The sequence below is a fragment of the Rattus rattus genome, chromosome 2, assembly GCF_011064425.1.
Source record: "Rattus rattus isolate New Zealand chromosome 2, Rrattus_CSIRO_v1, whole genome shotgun sequence".
Taxonomy (NCBI): domain Eukaryota; kingdom Metazoa; phylum Chordata; class Mammalia; order Rodentia; family Muridae; genus Rattus; species Rattus rattus.
Window position 1 is genome coordinate 502001 of NC_046155.1, and position 15513 is coordinate 517513.

The following is a 15513-nucleotide window of genomic DNA, read 5'->3' on the forward strand; positions in this document are numbered from 1 at the left end:
GGCTATGATGAGGGCAGAGGCTCCACTAGGTTACTGATGGGGGTTACTGGGGGTTTGGTGGTGCTGATGAGGTACAGCTCAGGTCCTGAGCTCTGAGTACAGGATCTTAGCCCTGAACCTTATGCTGTGTGCCTTTGCAGTGAAGACTGGCTGTGACGCCCTTCCCTGTCTTCTTCCCCCTGCATTATGATTCTTTGTATCCCTGCCAGTCTACTTTGGAGTCTGCCCCTGGCCTCTTGGCAGTTTTTTCAGAGCTGAGGGTAGTGGTAGACAACTGGAGGGGCAACCTGTAAAGGCATGTCTGTTTCCACCCTGCAGCCCACCTTGGGACACCTTGATTCCAAGCCCAGCAGTAAGTCCAACATGCTGCGGGGCCGCAACTCAGCCACCTCTGCTGACGAGCAGCCCCATATTGGCAACTACAGACTCCTTAAGACCATTGGCAAGGGTAACTTTGCCAAAGTGAAGTTGGCCCGGCACATCCTGACGGGGAAAGAGGTGAGCACTGGGGTTGGGACCATGGTAGCAGCTCCTATCCTGTTGACACTCCCAACAGGCAGTGCTGGTTGCCACAGCTAGCCTTGTTTATCTGCAGAAGTGAGATCTGATAGGTATGCTAGGAGCCGAGCATGAAAAGGAGTAGAAAATCCAAAGGAGAAGTAGCATCAAGTCCTGGTATAGTCTGGTCAAGAAAGTGATCATAGGCTTTTTTGTTTCATGTTCAGGTAGCTGTGAAGATCATTGACAAGACTCAGCTGAATTCCTCCAGCCTGCAGAAAGTAAGTTCCCAGTACCTCCCATCCCTTTCTAAGACTTCCTTTTATCGGTGATCTGCTGACCCCGCAACACTACTTCCTTAAAACTTTTGTCCCTTCAAGCCAGGTGGTAGTGGTGCAAGAGACAGGAGTTTCTCAGAGTGCAGAGCTGGTGTGGTCTACAGAAGAACTTCAGGACAGCCAGCACTATGCAAAGGAACCCTGTCTTGAAAAACAAACACCCAAAGAACTTCTGCCCTTTCCCTATGGTTCTGGTTGGATTTCCTGTAGCAATTCTATCCAGTAGGCCTCCTGGCTACAAGCATGGGCTCTTCCGAAGTCTTCCAGCCACTTGGCCCTGTCTGACCTACTTCCTGATCATGTTATCTCCTGGCCTGTGTCCAGGTCTCTGCAGAAACACATGTCTATAGCATTGCTAGAAGTACATGCAGATCCAGACACCTATTGATCCAATGGCGTGGCCCTAGAAGTTGAGGGATGAGAAAGCAGAACCTACCCCGATCTTTGCCAGCTCCATCTCAGAGCGGTGATATGGGAGACTTGGTTCTAAGTGTGTGTGAGCAGGCACAGGGAAGGCTGTCCGCATCATCCCTGATCTCTAGGCTCTCTTGCTGAATGCTTACTTTGTGACTAAGCAGCTTTTGCTAGACGAAGTTGAACTTTTCTTTCCCTTGTTAACTGAGGTCTTCCTTGGGTTGTGCGACAACCCCCAAATAGAGACATGTGCTAAAGAAACTATAAAGTGTGCTGTGCGTGAGAAAAGGGGAGACTTTGAATGCAGAAGGGGAGCACCTTGCAAGTGACTTGACAGAACTGGAAGCACTCTGTCCCCTCATCCTCCTGTGCTGAAGGCATTTAGGAGACAGGGGTTGGGAGGAGGGGAAGGGAGCCTCTTACTCAGGTTAATCAGTCTTCCTGTGGCCTTTGTACTGACTGTATGTGACCCCTGCTCACTTTTCCTAAGACCTGGTTCTTTGTTGGGGCCAAGCGAGTTTTTTCATGAGCCTGTTACAGTGGCTGAACTAGAGGGACATAACCATGTAGATGACCATAGGGAAGGAGGAAGGAGGAAGAACCAGGGGCTGTTAGGAAGGATGTTGCTCCAGAGTTAGAGTAGAGAGTGACTGCCCTGGCATGCTGACATCTAGAATCAAGGTGTTCACAAATTTTGTTAGCTCTGAAGGGATTTTGTTACAACAGAAGCAATATGGTCATCACCAGGTTATTATCAGAGCTTATGGAGGAAAAGGAGGATGCATGTCCCTGCCACACCGGCTCCAACCTGCAAAGGTAAAGCTAGCGTGGAGTGGGCCTTAGGCCTTGGAGCATTGTGGCTTACTGTTCATTGTTGCTTACTCTGTTCATTTCCATTGACAACCAAGCCATCTCATTCCCTACCTCTTTTTTCTTTCCACTTCTTCCTGATTAGAAGGTACCAGTGTCAGACAAATAGAGGGGTTTAGTCTGGTTTGGTTTTTTTTATTTTTTGAAACAGGGTATTATGTGCCCAGGCGACCCTTGAAGTCACCATTTGGTGAGGATATCCTTTAAATGCCTGTGCCTCCTGCTTCCACCCCAAGATGCAGAAATATAGCCATTTAAAAAGCCTTTTTTCAATGTGCTTTGTTAGCAAGACCAGTCTCATTCTGGACAGTCAGCTCTGCTTACATTTCTTTTTAACAGTGTCCCTTACTTAACATTGGAGTTTTTTTTTTAAGACAGTGGCCCTTCAAGGTCTAGACAAGCCTAGAAAGCTCTAGGCTCAAGGCTTTCCCATAGCAGATGGAGATGTTTGAGAATGGGAGAGTGACTACTGGCTCTGGGTACCATCTCAGGTCTGTCCCCATTGGTCACTCTGAGATGGTGGCCAGGAGCTTTGCTTTCCCACCAGCACTGTTGGATGAGAGAGGAACGAGAAAAGCCTGGGCTCTGACGAGGGGAAAGTTGAAGCAAGTTTCTTTTGTTGCGGTCCACCAAAGCTCTGGGACACCCTTGAAGTAGGGAAGCCATTTTTCCTCTGTTCTATAAAACTACATCCTGAATTAGGAGCCCAGACAAATAACTGTGTCTCCACAAACCAACCAACCAGTTCTGCTCCTTACATAAGTAATGAAGTCTGGGAAGTTGCAAAACCCCTCCTTTAGTTCTGTTGCCTGCAGGGAAGAGGTTCATTTCTGTCATCTTTCAGTATGGAAATGTATGGTTTGGAGCCCCTGATTTTGTTTTACAAAGAGAGCGTGAGTGTGTGGAGGTGGATTTGATTAAAATTGGCATCAGCTATATATAGGAGTGGGTGGTTTCTTCTGTTACTACCTCAGAGACTCAGGAAAAGACAGGCCGATCTCCAGTGCAGGCCCCCTGACATCTTAATGTCAAAAGATGACACAGTATCCCTTTGGAACACCTCTCTGGTCGCCAGGCCAGTTCAAGGGTTTGGACTCTGAGCTGACAGAAGAGCTCAGGCTCCTTCTCCCCTGCAGAGGCACCTGACTGCTGTTTTGAGGTTAGATTTGGATGGGTGTGGGAGAGGGCAAAGTCTGAGCAGTAAGTTAGTGAGCGAGCTAGCTCGGCTCCTTCATCCCTCTCTGCTGTCATTCCCTCTCTCCATAGGTTTCAGCTTGGTTTCTCTGAGAGGGGGATCTGTTTTAAAAGAAAAAAGAAAAAGAACCCTCACTAGGACTCTAAAGGGACCTAAAGTCTCTAGGCAGGCATGAAATGAACCCATGTGTCTTCCCTTCCAGCTCTTCCGAGAAGTAAGAATAATGAAGGTTTTGAATCATCCCAACATAGGTGAGAAGCACGGTCACCTCTCTTCCTCCCCCTCATCAAGGCCTTACATGCCCGCATCCACACAGGCGTCCCTCTCTGTAGCGCATTGCCTTGTGGATTCCATCCTGAGGGGATCAGACTGCTTCTGAAGGTTCCACTCACACTTGAGCTACATCTTGGCTCTTGGGCTGCCCTAAGGAATTTGGATGATTCGAGAGGTCCTTAGCAAGCCTGGACACAGTGTAACATGTGCCTTCTGAGTCCAACACAGACCCTCTTTTGCAGTTAAGTTATTTGAAGTGATCGAGACTGAGAAGACGCTCTACCTTGTCATGGAGTATGCCAGTGGCGGTAGGTCTGGCACCGCCACTTGCTCGTGTTTCCCACCCTTGTGTCTTTCCCCTCCTTGTTCCTGCCCACTCCCTACTCCCACCCCACTCACTGAACTCCACCATCTCATCTCTTATAGGAGAGGTATTTGATTACCTAGTGGCCCATGGCAGGATGAAAGAAAAAGAAGCTCGAGCCAAATTTCGCCAGGTGGGTGTGTCTCCACTCTGAGCTGTAGGCCCTGCCCTGCCCTCTTGGGGTCTGGCACAGGAGAGGAGCTGCCTGAGCAGGTGGCCTTAGAAGAAGGTACTTCATCCTCTGCTTGTTTACATAATTTCAAAATAGGTCATCAGCAACAGTTCTGCCAGCCCCTGTGTTTCACTTTCAGACCCCAGGCTAACTCTTCTTCCTTCCTTTTAGATAGTGTCTGCTGTGCAGTACTGTCACCAGAAGTTTATTGTTCATAGAGATCTAAAGGTGAGGTGTGTTCATATTTCTTACGTCTTCCCTTGGGTCTGGGTGGTCCAGAAACTCCAGACGCTGATACTTACTTACTTACTTACTTACTTACTTACTTACTTACTTACTTACTTACTTACTTGAGATGACCTGGAAATGATTAGGAAGGATCTTGTGCCCAGACTTAGGCTCACACCATGGCATTAGCAAGCATAGATGCTTTGCCCTTGTTAGTGTCAGGTGTGACAGGAATACTCCAGGCTTTCCTGGTCCTTTTGGCAGCCTGGCAGCTGACCTAGAAAAGAGTGTGATTGTGACTCTAATGTCACAGCTGTTCTCTAGACACACATGCTTGTTACCGATGTTAGCAAGGTACTCATATGTGCACTGCCTGTGAGTCAACTCATTGCTAAAAGAACTCGTAGGCATGACCATGAAACGTAGGCCTACTCTGACGCTTTATGCGGCTCCCAGGATCCCCAGGCCTACAGATCCCAGCTTTGTGCCTTCCTCCTGTCCAGCCTGTCTGTGCTGACTGATCCTGCCTGCCCTGGAGGATCCCATTCCTCCCATTCCTCTCCATCCTGCCTATGCCGGGGTCTTAGGGTTCTCTACTTGGGGCTCTGATGCTTACCGTCTTCCCTTCCAGGCAGAAAACCTGCTCCTGGATGCTGATATGAACATCAAGATTGCAGACTTTGGCTTTAGTAACGAATTCACCTTTGGGAACAAGCTGGATACTTTCTGTGGTAGTCCTCCTTATGCTGCCCCAGAACTCTTCCAGGGCAAAAAGTATGACGGTCCTGAGGTGGATGTCTGGAGCCTGGGCGTCATCCTCTATACACTGGTCAGCGGGTCCCTGCCTTTTGATGGACAGAACCTCAAGGTGGAGTGAAATGCAGGCTTCCAGCATTTTATTTTTCATTTCCTTTCAGCCTCTGGTCTTAATGTCTGCCCTCTTAACTTCACTTACCCATTTTTTTTTTTTTCCTTAAGCCAGAACTTCAGAGAAAGGCCCTCCAAGAAAAATAAAATTAAATAATCTTCCATGCTAGATATGGCGACCCTTCCTATAACCCCAGCAGCAGAAAAGGCCAGGGCAGGAAGAGTTAGAGAGTTTCTTGCCCACTTGGGCTGGACAATGAGATAGTTCAAAAACAAACAAAAGTAGGCTAAAAAGGTGGCTTAGTGGATAAACTTGATACCCAGTAGAGGTGGGCAACTTCCTGCAGGTTGTCCTTTGACCCCCCCCCCTACCATGGCATGTACACATCCTATCCACAAAAAAGAGTGTTTAGCACAAAGGAATTAAGAGTCTCAATCCTGTCTTTGAAGATAATATGTGTCCACCTCCCCGAAGCACTTTAGGAGGGTCCATGGTGCATAAGGCTTTGTTGCCTCACTTGGGAGCCGAGTTCTGTTGTTTGCCAATGTCTGCTTATCTGGATCTTGGTTGTAAGACTTATTCCCTTAGCCTGGGGTTAACTTAAGTTTTCTAACCACAGGAGCTACGGGAAAGGGTACTGAGGGGGAAATACCGTATTCCATTCTACATGTCCACGGACTGTGAAAATCTGCTTAAGAAATTTCTCATACTTAATCCTAGTAAGAGAGGCACTTTAGAGGTAAGCAGCCTAGAATCCAGCTGGCAAAAAAAAAAAAATCCTGAGGTTCCCATGGAGACCCCCATGCTGAGTCCTCCACCTCTGCACTTCGCCCTTCCCTCTGTTTCCTAGCAAATTATGAAAGATCGGTGGATGAATGTGGGCCATGAGGATGACGAGCTAAAGCCTTACGTGGAGCCACTCCCTGACTACAAGGATCCCCGGCGGACAGGTGAGGCTGTGCTAGCTGGGAGCTAGAGCCTGCCCACACATGGCGACAGACCAGCCTTAACTGTCCTCCTCCCCCAACCACCAGAGTTGATGGTGTCAATGGGTTACACACGGGAAGAGATCCAGGACTCGCTGGTAGGCCAGAGGTACAACGAAGTGATGGCTACCTATCTGCTCCTTGGCTACAAGAGCTCTGAGGTGCGTGCTTCCCGTTTTTAATGCCCTGACCTGCCACCTGTGCCGTGGGTGGCACTCAGCCTTTAACCCCTGATAAGGACAGAAACCCATATCATAAATACATATACTCTGCTTAATTAACATGAGGCCTTAACATGGTTGGTAAGGCCCTCAGCGAATGAGCAGGAGTCGTGAGGAAGGTCAGGCTTGGGCTCTGAAGGGTGAGTTGAGCTCATTCTATTGATCAGAAAGGGCTGAGGTGGTCTGACTGGAAGTTCCACGTTGGGGCCAATACTCTCTTGTCTGTCTGGAACTATCCATGTCTAGGTTTCTGTGTATATCTATATCTGATTTACAGGAAGCTTCCCTAGTGTGTTGCCTCTTTTTGGAACTTGTATCTAAATATGTTTCTTTGGCCACAGGTCTGTCTTGGCTGTGGATCTGGTGGCTTTAGGGTTGTTCTTTGCCAGTTTGGGTTCTAAGTGCCTGTTTACACTGACAGCCTCCTAAACTGGTGGTGGTAGGGTCCCTCTTAGTTCCCACTACAGATACCTCCATGGCACCTGGTATGAGCCCTGGTTTGTTTCTCAGGGAAGGGATGAGTCTCTATGTGTTCTTAGTGTGTAATCTTGTTGGCACACATGCACCTTTGGGTAGGAAGGCATGAATAGTCCTCTCTGAGTGAGCAGCTGGCTTTCTGGGGTTCCATGTCTTTGGCGTATTTGTTTCTGACATACAGCGCATGAGTGAACAGGTCTATATTAGTCTTGTAAGATGAAGTTTACTGTGAGCTTATGGAAGGGCGAGGTGTGGCATGCACACATGTCCATATGAAGGTGTTTCCTCAGGACTCACACTCTCCTTTGAAGCCATATATTTTGTTCTTGCAGCTGGAAGGTGACACCATCACTTTAAAGCCCCGGCCTTCAGCTGATCTAACCAACAGCAGTGCCCCATCTCCATCCCACAAAGTTCAGCGCAGCGTCTCTGCCAACCCCAAGCAGCGGCGCTCCAGTGACCAGGGTATGTGCTCTTGGGACTCGCAAGTCAAGACACTTTTCTCCTGAACCCTTACAGGTTCTTTGGGTGATGGCTACATTTCAGTTCTGGTTTAGCTCCTTCATAATAGCATGGCCATGGGCAGGTTAATAACTCCCTCCATTTACATCTGGAACGGGGCTGTGGTCCAAGAAAATGCCAAGAGTGCAGTGTGGGTCTGCAGGGGACTCCTAGCCTTACCCATTTTACATCGCCCCATAGCCGTCCCCGCCATTCCCACCTCGAATTCCTACTCTAAGAAGACTCAGAGTAACAACGCAGAAAATAAGCGGCCTGAGGAAGAGACAGGGCGGAAAGCCAGCAGCACCGCCAAAGTGCCTGCCAGCCCTCTGCCTGGCCTGGACAGGAAGAAGACCACTCCTACCCCCTCCACAGTAAGCCATGAGCTACTCCCCCAGCCCTGGCCTCCTCCTGTCCACTGATCTCCCTTGCTGAGGCCTGGTCCTCGGCTGTCCCGGAGCTTACTGTAGAAAGTGGGCTGCAGAGCAGCTTGGGACAAGGGCATCCAGTGGTCCTGGGGAAGAGCCTGACTGGACAGCGCTGGCTCCTGTGAGACAGTACTTGCCCTCTATTTCCCACAGAACAGCGTCCTCTCCACCAGCACAAACCGAAGCAGGAACTCCCCACTTTTGGACAGGGCCAGCCTTGGCCAGGCCTCCATCCAGAATGGTAAAGACAGGTGAGTATCTGGACTGAACTACCTACCGTGCTCTTGGGGTTCACATCTCACAGTCGGCAGTGATTCCTGTCAATAGCATCATCTTCTGCCTCTCCAGAGCAATGTCCCTAGAGTCCTGTCCTGGCTCTGTTCAGTCTAGCCATCTACCTTCCCTCCCTGCTCCATGCCATCCCTCCTGTCTCCTGATCCTTGACATTTGCCAAGCATAGGGTACCAGTGAGCAGCTCACTAAACTGATCACAGCCACGGCTAGCAGGCTAGCGGGCTAGCATTGCTTATCTGTCTAGGTACATGGCTTTGTGTTTTGGGCCCTAGCACAGGACAGAACCCATAGTATCCAACTGAGGGGCTCCCTACTAAAGGCTTCCTTGTGGCCTCAGAAGCAGCAGAGTTCCCCACCTTGCCTGCCACCTTGCTTGGTGTATTACAATCCTGGCTCCACCTCTTTCGAGCTTAATGGAAGTTTCTCCTTAATAACATCCTGTCCTTTGTTCAGAGGGAAGAATCCTTGTTCTCACATTTCCTAGGAGACCAGCGTGGCCCGGACACAGTGGCCTTCTGTCAGCTTTTCTTCATTTTGGGTTTTCTCTTCCCAGGCTCTGGCCTCCCAGGCTGCTTACTCACCAAGCCCTCTCCTTACAATGGCTTTTCCGTAGCTCACTGTCCTGGAGCTGCTCTCTGGGCCTGATCTGCATCTGCTGAGGCTACAGCTCTGACTCTGGCCCTGCCCTTGCTTCCTAACCCAGGCTCTTTATCTCACCCTAACCTGGGCCTCTCCGCTGCTTTTGTCTCCTAGCCTAACCATGCCAGGGTCCCGGGCCTCCACGGCTTCTGCTTCTGCCGCAGTCTCTGCGGCCCGGCCCCGCCAGCACCAGAAATCCATGTCTGCCTCCGTACACCCCAACAAGGCCTCTGGGTTGCCCCCCACGGAGAGTAACTGTGAGGTGCCTCGGCCCAGGCAAGTGTGCTGGGGTGGCTGATGCACTTGTCCCCTGGCCTGTCCCACCCTGCCCTACAGTTTCTTCTCACCTGGGGGGAGGGGGCTGCCTCAGTTTTGTCATCTTAGCTACAAGAAAACAGCTCTGTTCTTACACCCACAAACTAGGACACAGATGATAGTAAGGCCTTTTCCTCAATCCTCAACAGGGGTACAGGAAGCTGTCCTGAAGCTCCAGATGGAAGGCTTTTTGCTCTGAACCTCCTTAGGGACAGACTCAAGGCTTCTCATTGTCCCCCTTGTAGGTTCAGGGCCAACTCTATCCAGCCTGTACTGTTTGCATACATGGGTCCTCCTTGTCTCCCTTCCCTCCCTCCTTCCCTGGACCATCTCACTACTGTCCTCAGTGGTCAGTCCCTTCTGTCTGTGTCCTCTGTGATGGCTGCTTCCTGCCCTGGCATTCCCCATCCCCATCACAGAGACTACTTGTGCTCGGTACTGGTGGCTTCCTGTTCCTTACATATGCCTTTGCCCCTACCTCTTTCCCATAGCACAGCCCCCCAGCGTGTCCCTGTCGCCTCCCCCTCCGCCCACAACATCAGCAGCAGTAGTGGAGCCCCAGACCGAACTAATTTCCCACGGGGTGTGTCCAGTCGAAGCACCTTCCATGCTGGGCAGCTCCGACAGGTGCGGGACCAGCAGAATCTGCCCTTCGGTGTGACCCCAGCCTCACCCTCTGGCCATAGCCAGGGCCGGCGGGGGGCCTCTGGCAGCATCTTCAGCAAGTTCACCTCCAAGTTTGTCCGCAGGTGAGAGGGGCTGGGAGCAGACCTTCCCACTTGCGTGGTGGTTGGGGTGGGGATAACAGAGCTGGGATTGTGGCCTTAGCAGGTCTGGAAAAGAGGGTTGTCGTCAACATCTCAGGCACCTAGACTCATCCTCTTAGGCCTTTCCCCAGCTCTTCTCAGGCACCCCTCATTCGATGGCCCCAAGCAGATGGGCGATGCCGCCTCCTCTCTAGGGGAGTGTGAACTCAGATGCTAAAATAAAAGCCCCCTCTTCCCTCCTGGGTTCCCATGGAAACTTATATTTGGTGACGCAGCTGCAAAGTCATGAGGCGTGAGCCAGGCTGGGTTGACAAGATTTTCCTAGTCTATTCTTGCCCCCTTTGACCTCCTTCCCCTGTTTGCCCTCCCACAGGTAGATAATGTCTGGCTCTAACTATGTTCTTCTGCCCCAGGGCTTCCTAGGGCAAAGCCCTCAAATGAAATGGCTGCTGAGGGCTGCAGTGGCCTCTCCTGCAGCTCCAGGGTTCCAGTCCCTTCCTGGCCTAGACCCAGGTGGGAAATCTCTTCATGAGTTTCTCATGCCTGAGCCCTCATCATAGAGAGAGATGAGTGGCTTAAGGTGGCTTGGGATCAGCCATGGGATCTCCTGGGTACTCTGTCCCCTCTGTATTCTGCAGTCTACACTGCTGAGAGCCAAGTGGGACCTTTTGAGAGCAGACCTACCCACCCCTACTGCTCATCCCTTACACACCCAAGCCACCAGATGCTAATGAGGCTGCAGGGCGAGCAGACCTGAAGTCAGGACTCTGGTCTCGCTGAGCGGCTCTTCTAAAACTGGGGAGACCCTAGAATCTGGAAAGCCCCCCTCCCACCTGCTGTCCACACACCGTCTTGTTGGTTTTTTGTTTTCTGTTTGTTTGTTTGATTGGGGTTGGGCTTTTTTGTTTGTTTTTGTTTTGTTTTTTGTTTTTTTGTTTTATTTCCTTTTTTATTTTGTCTTTTTTGTTTGTTTTTTTTAGAAATCTGTCTTTCAGGTTTGCCAGAAGGTAGGCGTTGAGCCCGCTCTGTGTGTCTGTCTGTCTGTCTGTCTGTGTCTGTCCTGCCTCCATCACTAACTCCCCATTGGCTGATGCTTCCTGTCTTTCTGCTGACCTTGTGTATATGTGGACCTCTGTCTGCTATCTTAAAGGGATGATGACTTCTCTGGTGGGGCCACCGCCCTAAGCTGACCTTTTACCCCTGCCCCTTCACACTGGCAGGGTTTAGAATCCATGTTCCCCCAGAGGACATTTTAGGTCCCTCAGAGCAAATGGCTTTGAAAGTGAGGGACCTCCCTTGGTCTGTAGGTGCTTGTCCTCAGAAGAGAAGAGACCTCAGGGACTGTCCCTTTAAGATTGTGTTCTTGTGCCCACCCAGGTTTGGGTCATATTGGGCTCCCTTTCTGGCCCTTTCCCTTGTTGTGTGCATGCGCTACAAGTAAGCTCCATCGGGTTGAGGCGCATCTGGAATGGTGTCTCATTTGGGGGTGTCCTGGGCTTGGTGAACCTCAGGGCTATGACCTGTCTCCTATGGACTGTGGCATGACAGGACTTTGGAGGTACTACAGGGACATTATGGTCCCTTGGCTAGTCTGACTCCTCCAGGCCCCCAGAGCCTTTGCCTTATAGATGTAGTATAGCACCCCCTTCTGGTGGATGCTGCAGAACTGACCCAGCCCACCCTGGCACAGCATCTGGGCGCTCACGCTGCTCTCCTCTGGGCTGTTTCCTCCAGATGTCGCCTGAGCCTGCCAAAGAGCCAAGAGCTGGATATTCTCAGGCAGGGGTCATTCTGCCGCCAGGCCCTGGTGGAACAGCAGGAGGCCCACACCCTGCTCCTGCATCTCCCTTCCTGGGACAGAGCCTGGCTTGTTCAGCCTGGCCATGTCCTCTGCAGGCCTAGGTACGCCAGGTACTAAGCTGCAGACCGAGGGCCAGGTTGGGAACTCTGGATTTGCCTGGCAGGTGCATTGGCTCCCCAACTGAGGGAGAAATGGGCCAGATATGATCTTGAGATATCCCTGCCTACCCACCCCACCCCAGCTCGCTGCATGGCTGGCAGGGGGCTGCCCAGTAGGGGCCTGGAGAGAGCAGCCGGAGCCCTTCCTTTGCACACCCGGGCCCTGCTCACAGTGTGCTCATTGGCATCTGTGTCTTGTGTCTTCCTGCTCCTTTTACATGTGCTGCTGCTGCTCTCTCCTCCTTCTTGTCCCTCCTCTCCCCTGCAGCCCCCAGTATTCAAGCTCTGGGCACTCATCTTCCTGGCAGGCGCTGGAGAAGCCGCTCAGCAGGGCCAGAACTCTCTCACCTCCCTAGAGCCCTGCCCAGTCCTTGCTTTGTGTGAGCAGCCGCCTGGCAGCCAGCAGTAGAGGAGTCAGTCAGTAGCACAGTGACCATGCCCACTGGGCCTCAGGCACCAGGCCCAGGTGTCTGCTGAAGAGCAGTTTTGACAGCCTCTTCAGAGGCTTCCCATCTTCTAAGACAGTATGGCCTTTACCTCCGTCTGCAGGTTCTGAAACCCGTTATTGGCAGGAAAGTTTGCTCCCAGCCCTCCTATTCCAGTACAAGCTTGAGCCTGGGTGTTTGCTGGAAGAGGAGCTGCTGCTGCTGGGCCGTGTGCTGGGTACATGTGCCTGCACAGCCACTCCTTCCTCCCCAGAGCTGATCTCTGGGGCTGTGGGGAGGGACAGCCCCCTGGCTGGGGTTCCTTGTCAGGAAGGGCAGTCAGGCTGCCATGTGAGGCACTGCAGTGTTAGCCTGCAGATGACTGACAAGTAGCTTTTGGGCGTGGGTCCTGCCCACCCACTGGTGGCATGTCCCCAGACCCAGCTCTCCTGGGTGTGCCTGCAGGGTGGAAGGAGCGAGAGATCCCAGACTAAACTCTCCCTCGCTCTGTTTTTTGAGGAACCTGAATGAACCTGAAAGCAAAGACCGAGTGGAGACGCTCAGGTGAGAGGGCTGGAGCCGGCACTGGCCCTGCCCAGGCCGCCAGGCTTGCCACAGCCTCCTGCTCCTCTCTTCCTCTGGCCATTGGCTTTCTCTGGCAATTCTGCCCTGCCTCCTTCTTGGGGGCCCCCTTTCCTCAGAGAATTTCCCTTCCCACATCTACCTGCAGTAGTTCTGGACCCTGCTTGGGTCCTGGCACATTATGGAACCAGAGCCCTGGCAGGGTGGGGGCACTCCAGGTTCCCGCCCCTGCTGCCCTTGCTGCTCATCCTCATCCTCATGGAGGGCAGTCTGCCTGATGCTGCTCAGTGCACTTGTCTCCTGCCTGATCCCCTAAAGAAAGAACCAGTAACCGCATGGAACTGTCACCTACCCCAGCTGGCCTCTTCTCACCCCTCCATCCTGAGAGACAAGAGCCAGAGGCCTTCCATGTCCCAAGTGCCACTCCAGGACAAGGGACCAACTGCTCCCTCTTCCAGCTGCTGCTGCACTCTTTCCTGCTTTCCTCTCTGGCCTCAGGGTCTGTCTGCCAGGGTGGCTCCCCTCTGGGTGGGATGTCTCCGCCCCATCTTAGCCTCCCTCTACCCTCTCCACAGACCTCACGTGGTAGGCGGTGGAGGCACTGACAAGGAAAAGGAAGAATTTCGGGAGGCCAAGCCTCGTTCCCTGCGCTTCACTTGGAGCATGAAGACCACGAGCTCTATGGAGCCCAATGAGATGATGCGGGAGATCCGCAAGGTGCTGGACGCCAACAGCTGCCAAAGCGAGCTGCACGAGCGATACATGCTGCTGTGCGTGCATGGCACACCCGGCCACGAGAACTTTGTGCAGTGGGAGATGGAGGTGTGCAAACTGCCCCGGCTGTCTCTCAACGGTGTTCGGTTTAAGCGGATATCGGGCACTTCCATGGCCTTCAAAAACATTGCCTCCAAAATAGCCAATGAGCTGAAGCTTTAACAGGCTGTCAGGAGGGGCGGCAGAGGCCCACCAGTGGACTTGGCTGCTTGGGCCAAACCTGCATCCCCCTGGGAGAAAAACTGCAGGATGAATTGGTGTGTCTCCCCTGCTGGCACTTGTCCCCTTCCAGGCCCTTCTCAGTTTTTTCTTCCATGTTTGTGGGGGATGGGAAGTGGTTCTTCCTCCTCCCACATTCACCCCTGCCCAGAAGTCTCTCCCTTCCCCTCTCCCCCGTACAGGAGGCAAAGGAAGGGGAAGGGGTTGGGGGGGGCAGGGCTTCCCCCTCGGTACTGCGGTTGCACAAAGTATTTCGCCTAAACCAAAAAAATTTTTATTACCAAAAAGAAAAAAAAAAAAAAAAAAGAAAAAAGAAAAAAATCCCAGCGGCCACCTTTCCTCCCTGCCCCATTGGGACAGTCAAGACTGGATCTGTGGGGCTCCTGGGAGGGTGGCTCAGGGCTGGAACACTCTCAGGCAAGAGTGGTGGGGTTCCCTGCAGGCCCTCCGCCAGGCCCACTTTGGGCTTCCCCTCTCCCCACTGCTTTCCCCTCCAAGCGACCCACCAGAGGTGGCCTTCCCCTGCCCCCAGGCCCTTGGGCTATGGGCCTTATACTGGGGCCCAGTGGGGGTACTGCACAGCCCTGGAGAGGGTGAGCGGTGGGACCCTGGCTCCCTCCATACCATGTCCTCTGCCCGCCTTCCCCAGAGCTGGGCACTTCCTCCCATGAGCTGCTGTGGGGACATTCGCTCCCCTTCTCAGAAGTCTGTGCCATCTTCCCCCACCTCTCCGGGTGGAAGGCGGGGCTGACCCCCAGTTCTGGTAAAGGGGAGTAGAATGCGCCATGGGCTCTCAGCCCCCAGGGGGCCGCTTGGGAACAGGGACACAGCTTCTCCGTTCTGGGCGTCTTTGTCTGAAAGCACAGCCCCTCACCATCCCCCTACCGCTTCCCCTTCCTTGGCATTAATCTGGGCACCGTTCTCATCTCTCAGCCTTGCCTTTTCTTCCTGGCATTGCCGCCCCTCCTCTCAGGAGACTGTCCAGGGCCTCCATGGCTGCCTGGCGGAAGGCTGGATTGGGCGGCAGGGCCAGGAGCCTCTTGTCCTCCACTGGGTGGGGCAAAGTAACTCCTGCTTGCTAACCTCTGAGGCCAGTGTGTGAATGGGTGACTGTAGGCGCTTGGCTGGTGGTGGCCACTGCATCCCTTAATTTATTTCTCTGCTGTTTCAGTTCTTGAGAAATTGGGGAAGTCCTACAGAGGCTGCCCCTGCCCTCACCTGAGTTGTACATTTTTTTTGTGATGGGTTATTTTTTATTTTTATTATTATTATTATTGTTTTTTTTTTGTTTTTTGTTTTTTTTTTTTGGATTTATGATGACTCCACTCTTTGCCCCAGTTGTCGTCTTGTCACTCCCACCCCTGTTCATCACCCTGGCTCCCAAGCCAGGTCAGGCTCACCAACACGTTGAGTCTTGGGTTCCAGGAAGAAACCTTGCCAACCTCAACCCTCCAGCCCCGTGCTCCACTGGCTATGGCTCAGACCAAGGGCTTCTCCTTTCCCCTCTTGCCCTACGGAACAGCCCGGGTGCTCCAAAGGGGGCCAGGAGGGCATGGCTTGGCTCCCAAGATAAGGGGTGGGGGCCAGGACACCCAGGCAAGGTGGCCCCTCCCTGCCTAGCCCCCTCTTCCCCACCCTGCACTTAGTTTCTCCTCTGGATCAAACACGTAATAAAGAGAATGTTTGGAATCTGAGCTGCTGCCTCC

At 52.5% G+C, this 15513-nt stretch overlaps 1 protein-coding gene across 9 annotated transcripts in view; it reads left to right on the plus strand.

Annotated features, from left to right (window-relative positions):
* Mark2 (microtubule affinity regulating kinase 2) overlaps positions 1–15501 on the plus strand; it is a 65419-nt gene extending 49918 nt beyond the window's left edge. For 3 of the 9 annotated variants that reach the window (XM_032896452.1, XM_032896448.1, XM_032896451.1), the window contains exons 2-19: positions 319–498; positions 726–779; positions 3518–3566; positions 3831–3896; positions 4015–4085; positions 4296–4352; positions 4984–5220; positions 5840–5959; positions 6071–6170; positions 6255–6367; positions 7237–7369; positions 7607–7779; positions 7987–8084; positions 8881–9042; positions 9573–9830; positions 10829–10855; positions 12752–12796; positions 13390–15501. In XM_032896452.1, the coding sequence (XP_032752343.1) occupies positions 364–498; positions 726–779; positions 3518–3566; positions 3831–3896; positions 4015–4085; positions 4296–4352; positions 4984–5220; positions 5840–5959; positions 6071–6170; positions 6255–6367; positions 7237–7369; positions 7607–7779; positions 7987–8084; positions 8881–9042; positions 9573–9830; positions 10829–10855; positions 12752–12796; positions 13390–13750 (2259 nt within the window). In that variant the 5' untranslated portion in view covers positions 319–363 and the 3' untranslated portion in view covers positions 13751–15501. The other 6 variants (XM_032896455.1, XM_032896453.1, XM_032896449.1 and 3 more) reach the window with 6 other exon arrangements.
* The last annotated feature ends 12 nt before the right edge of the window (positions 15502–15513 follow it).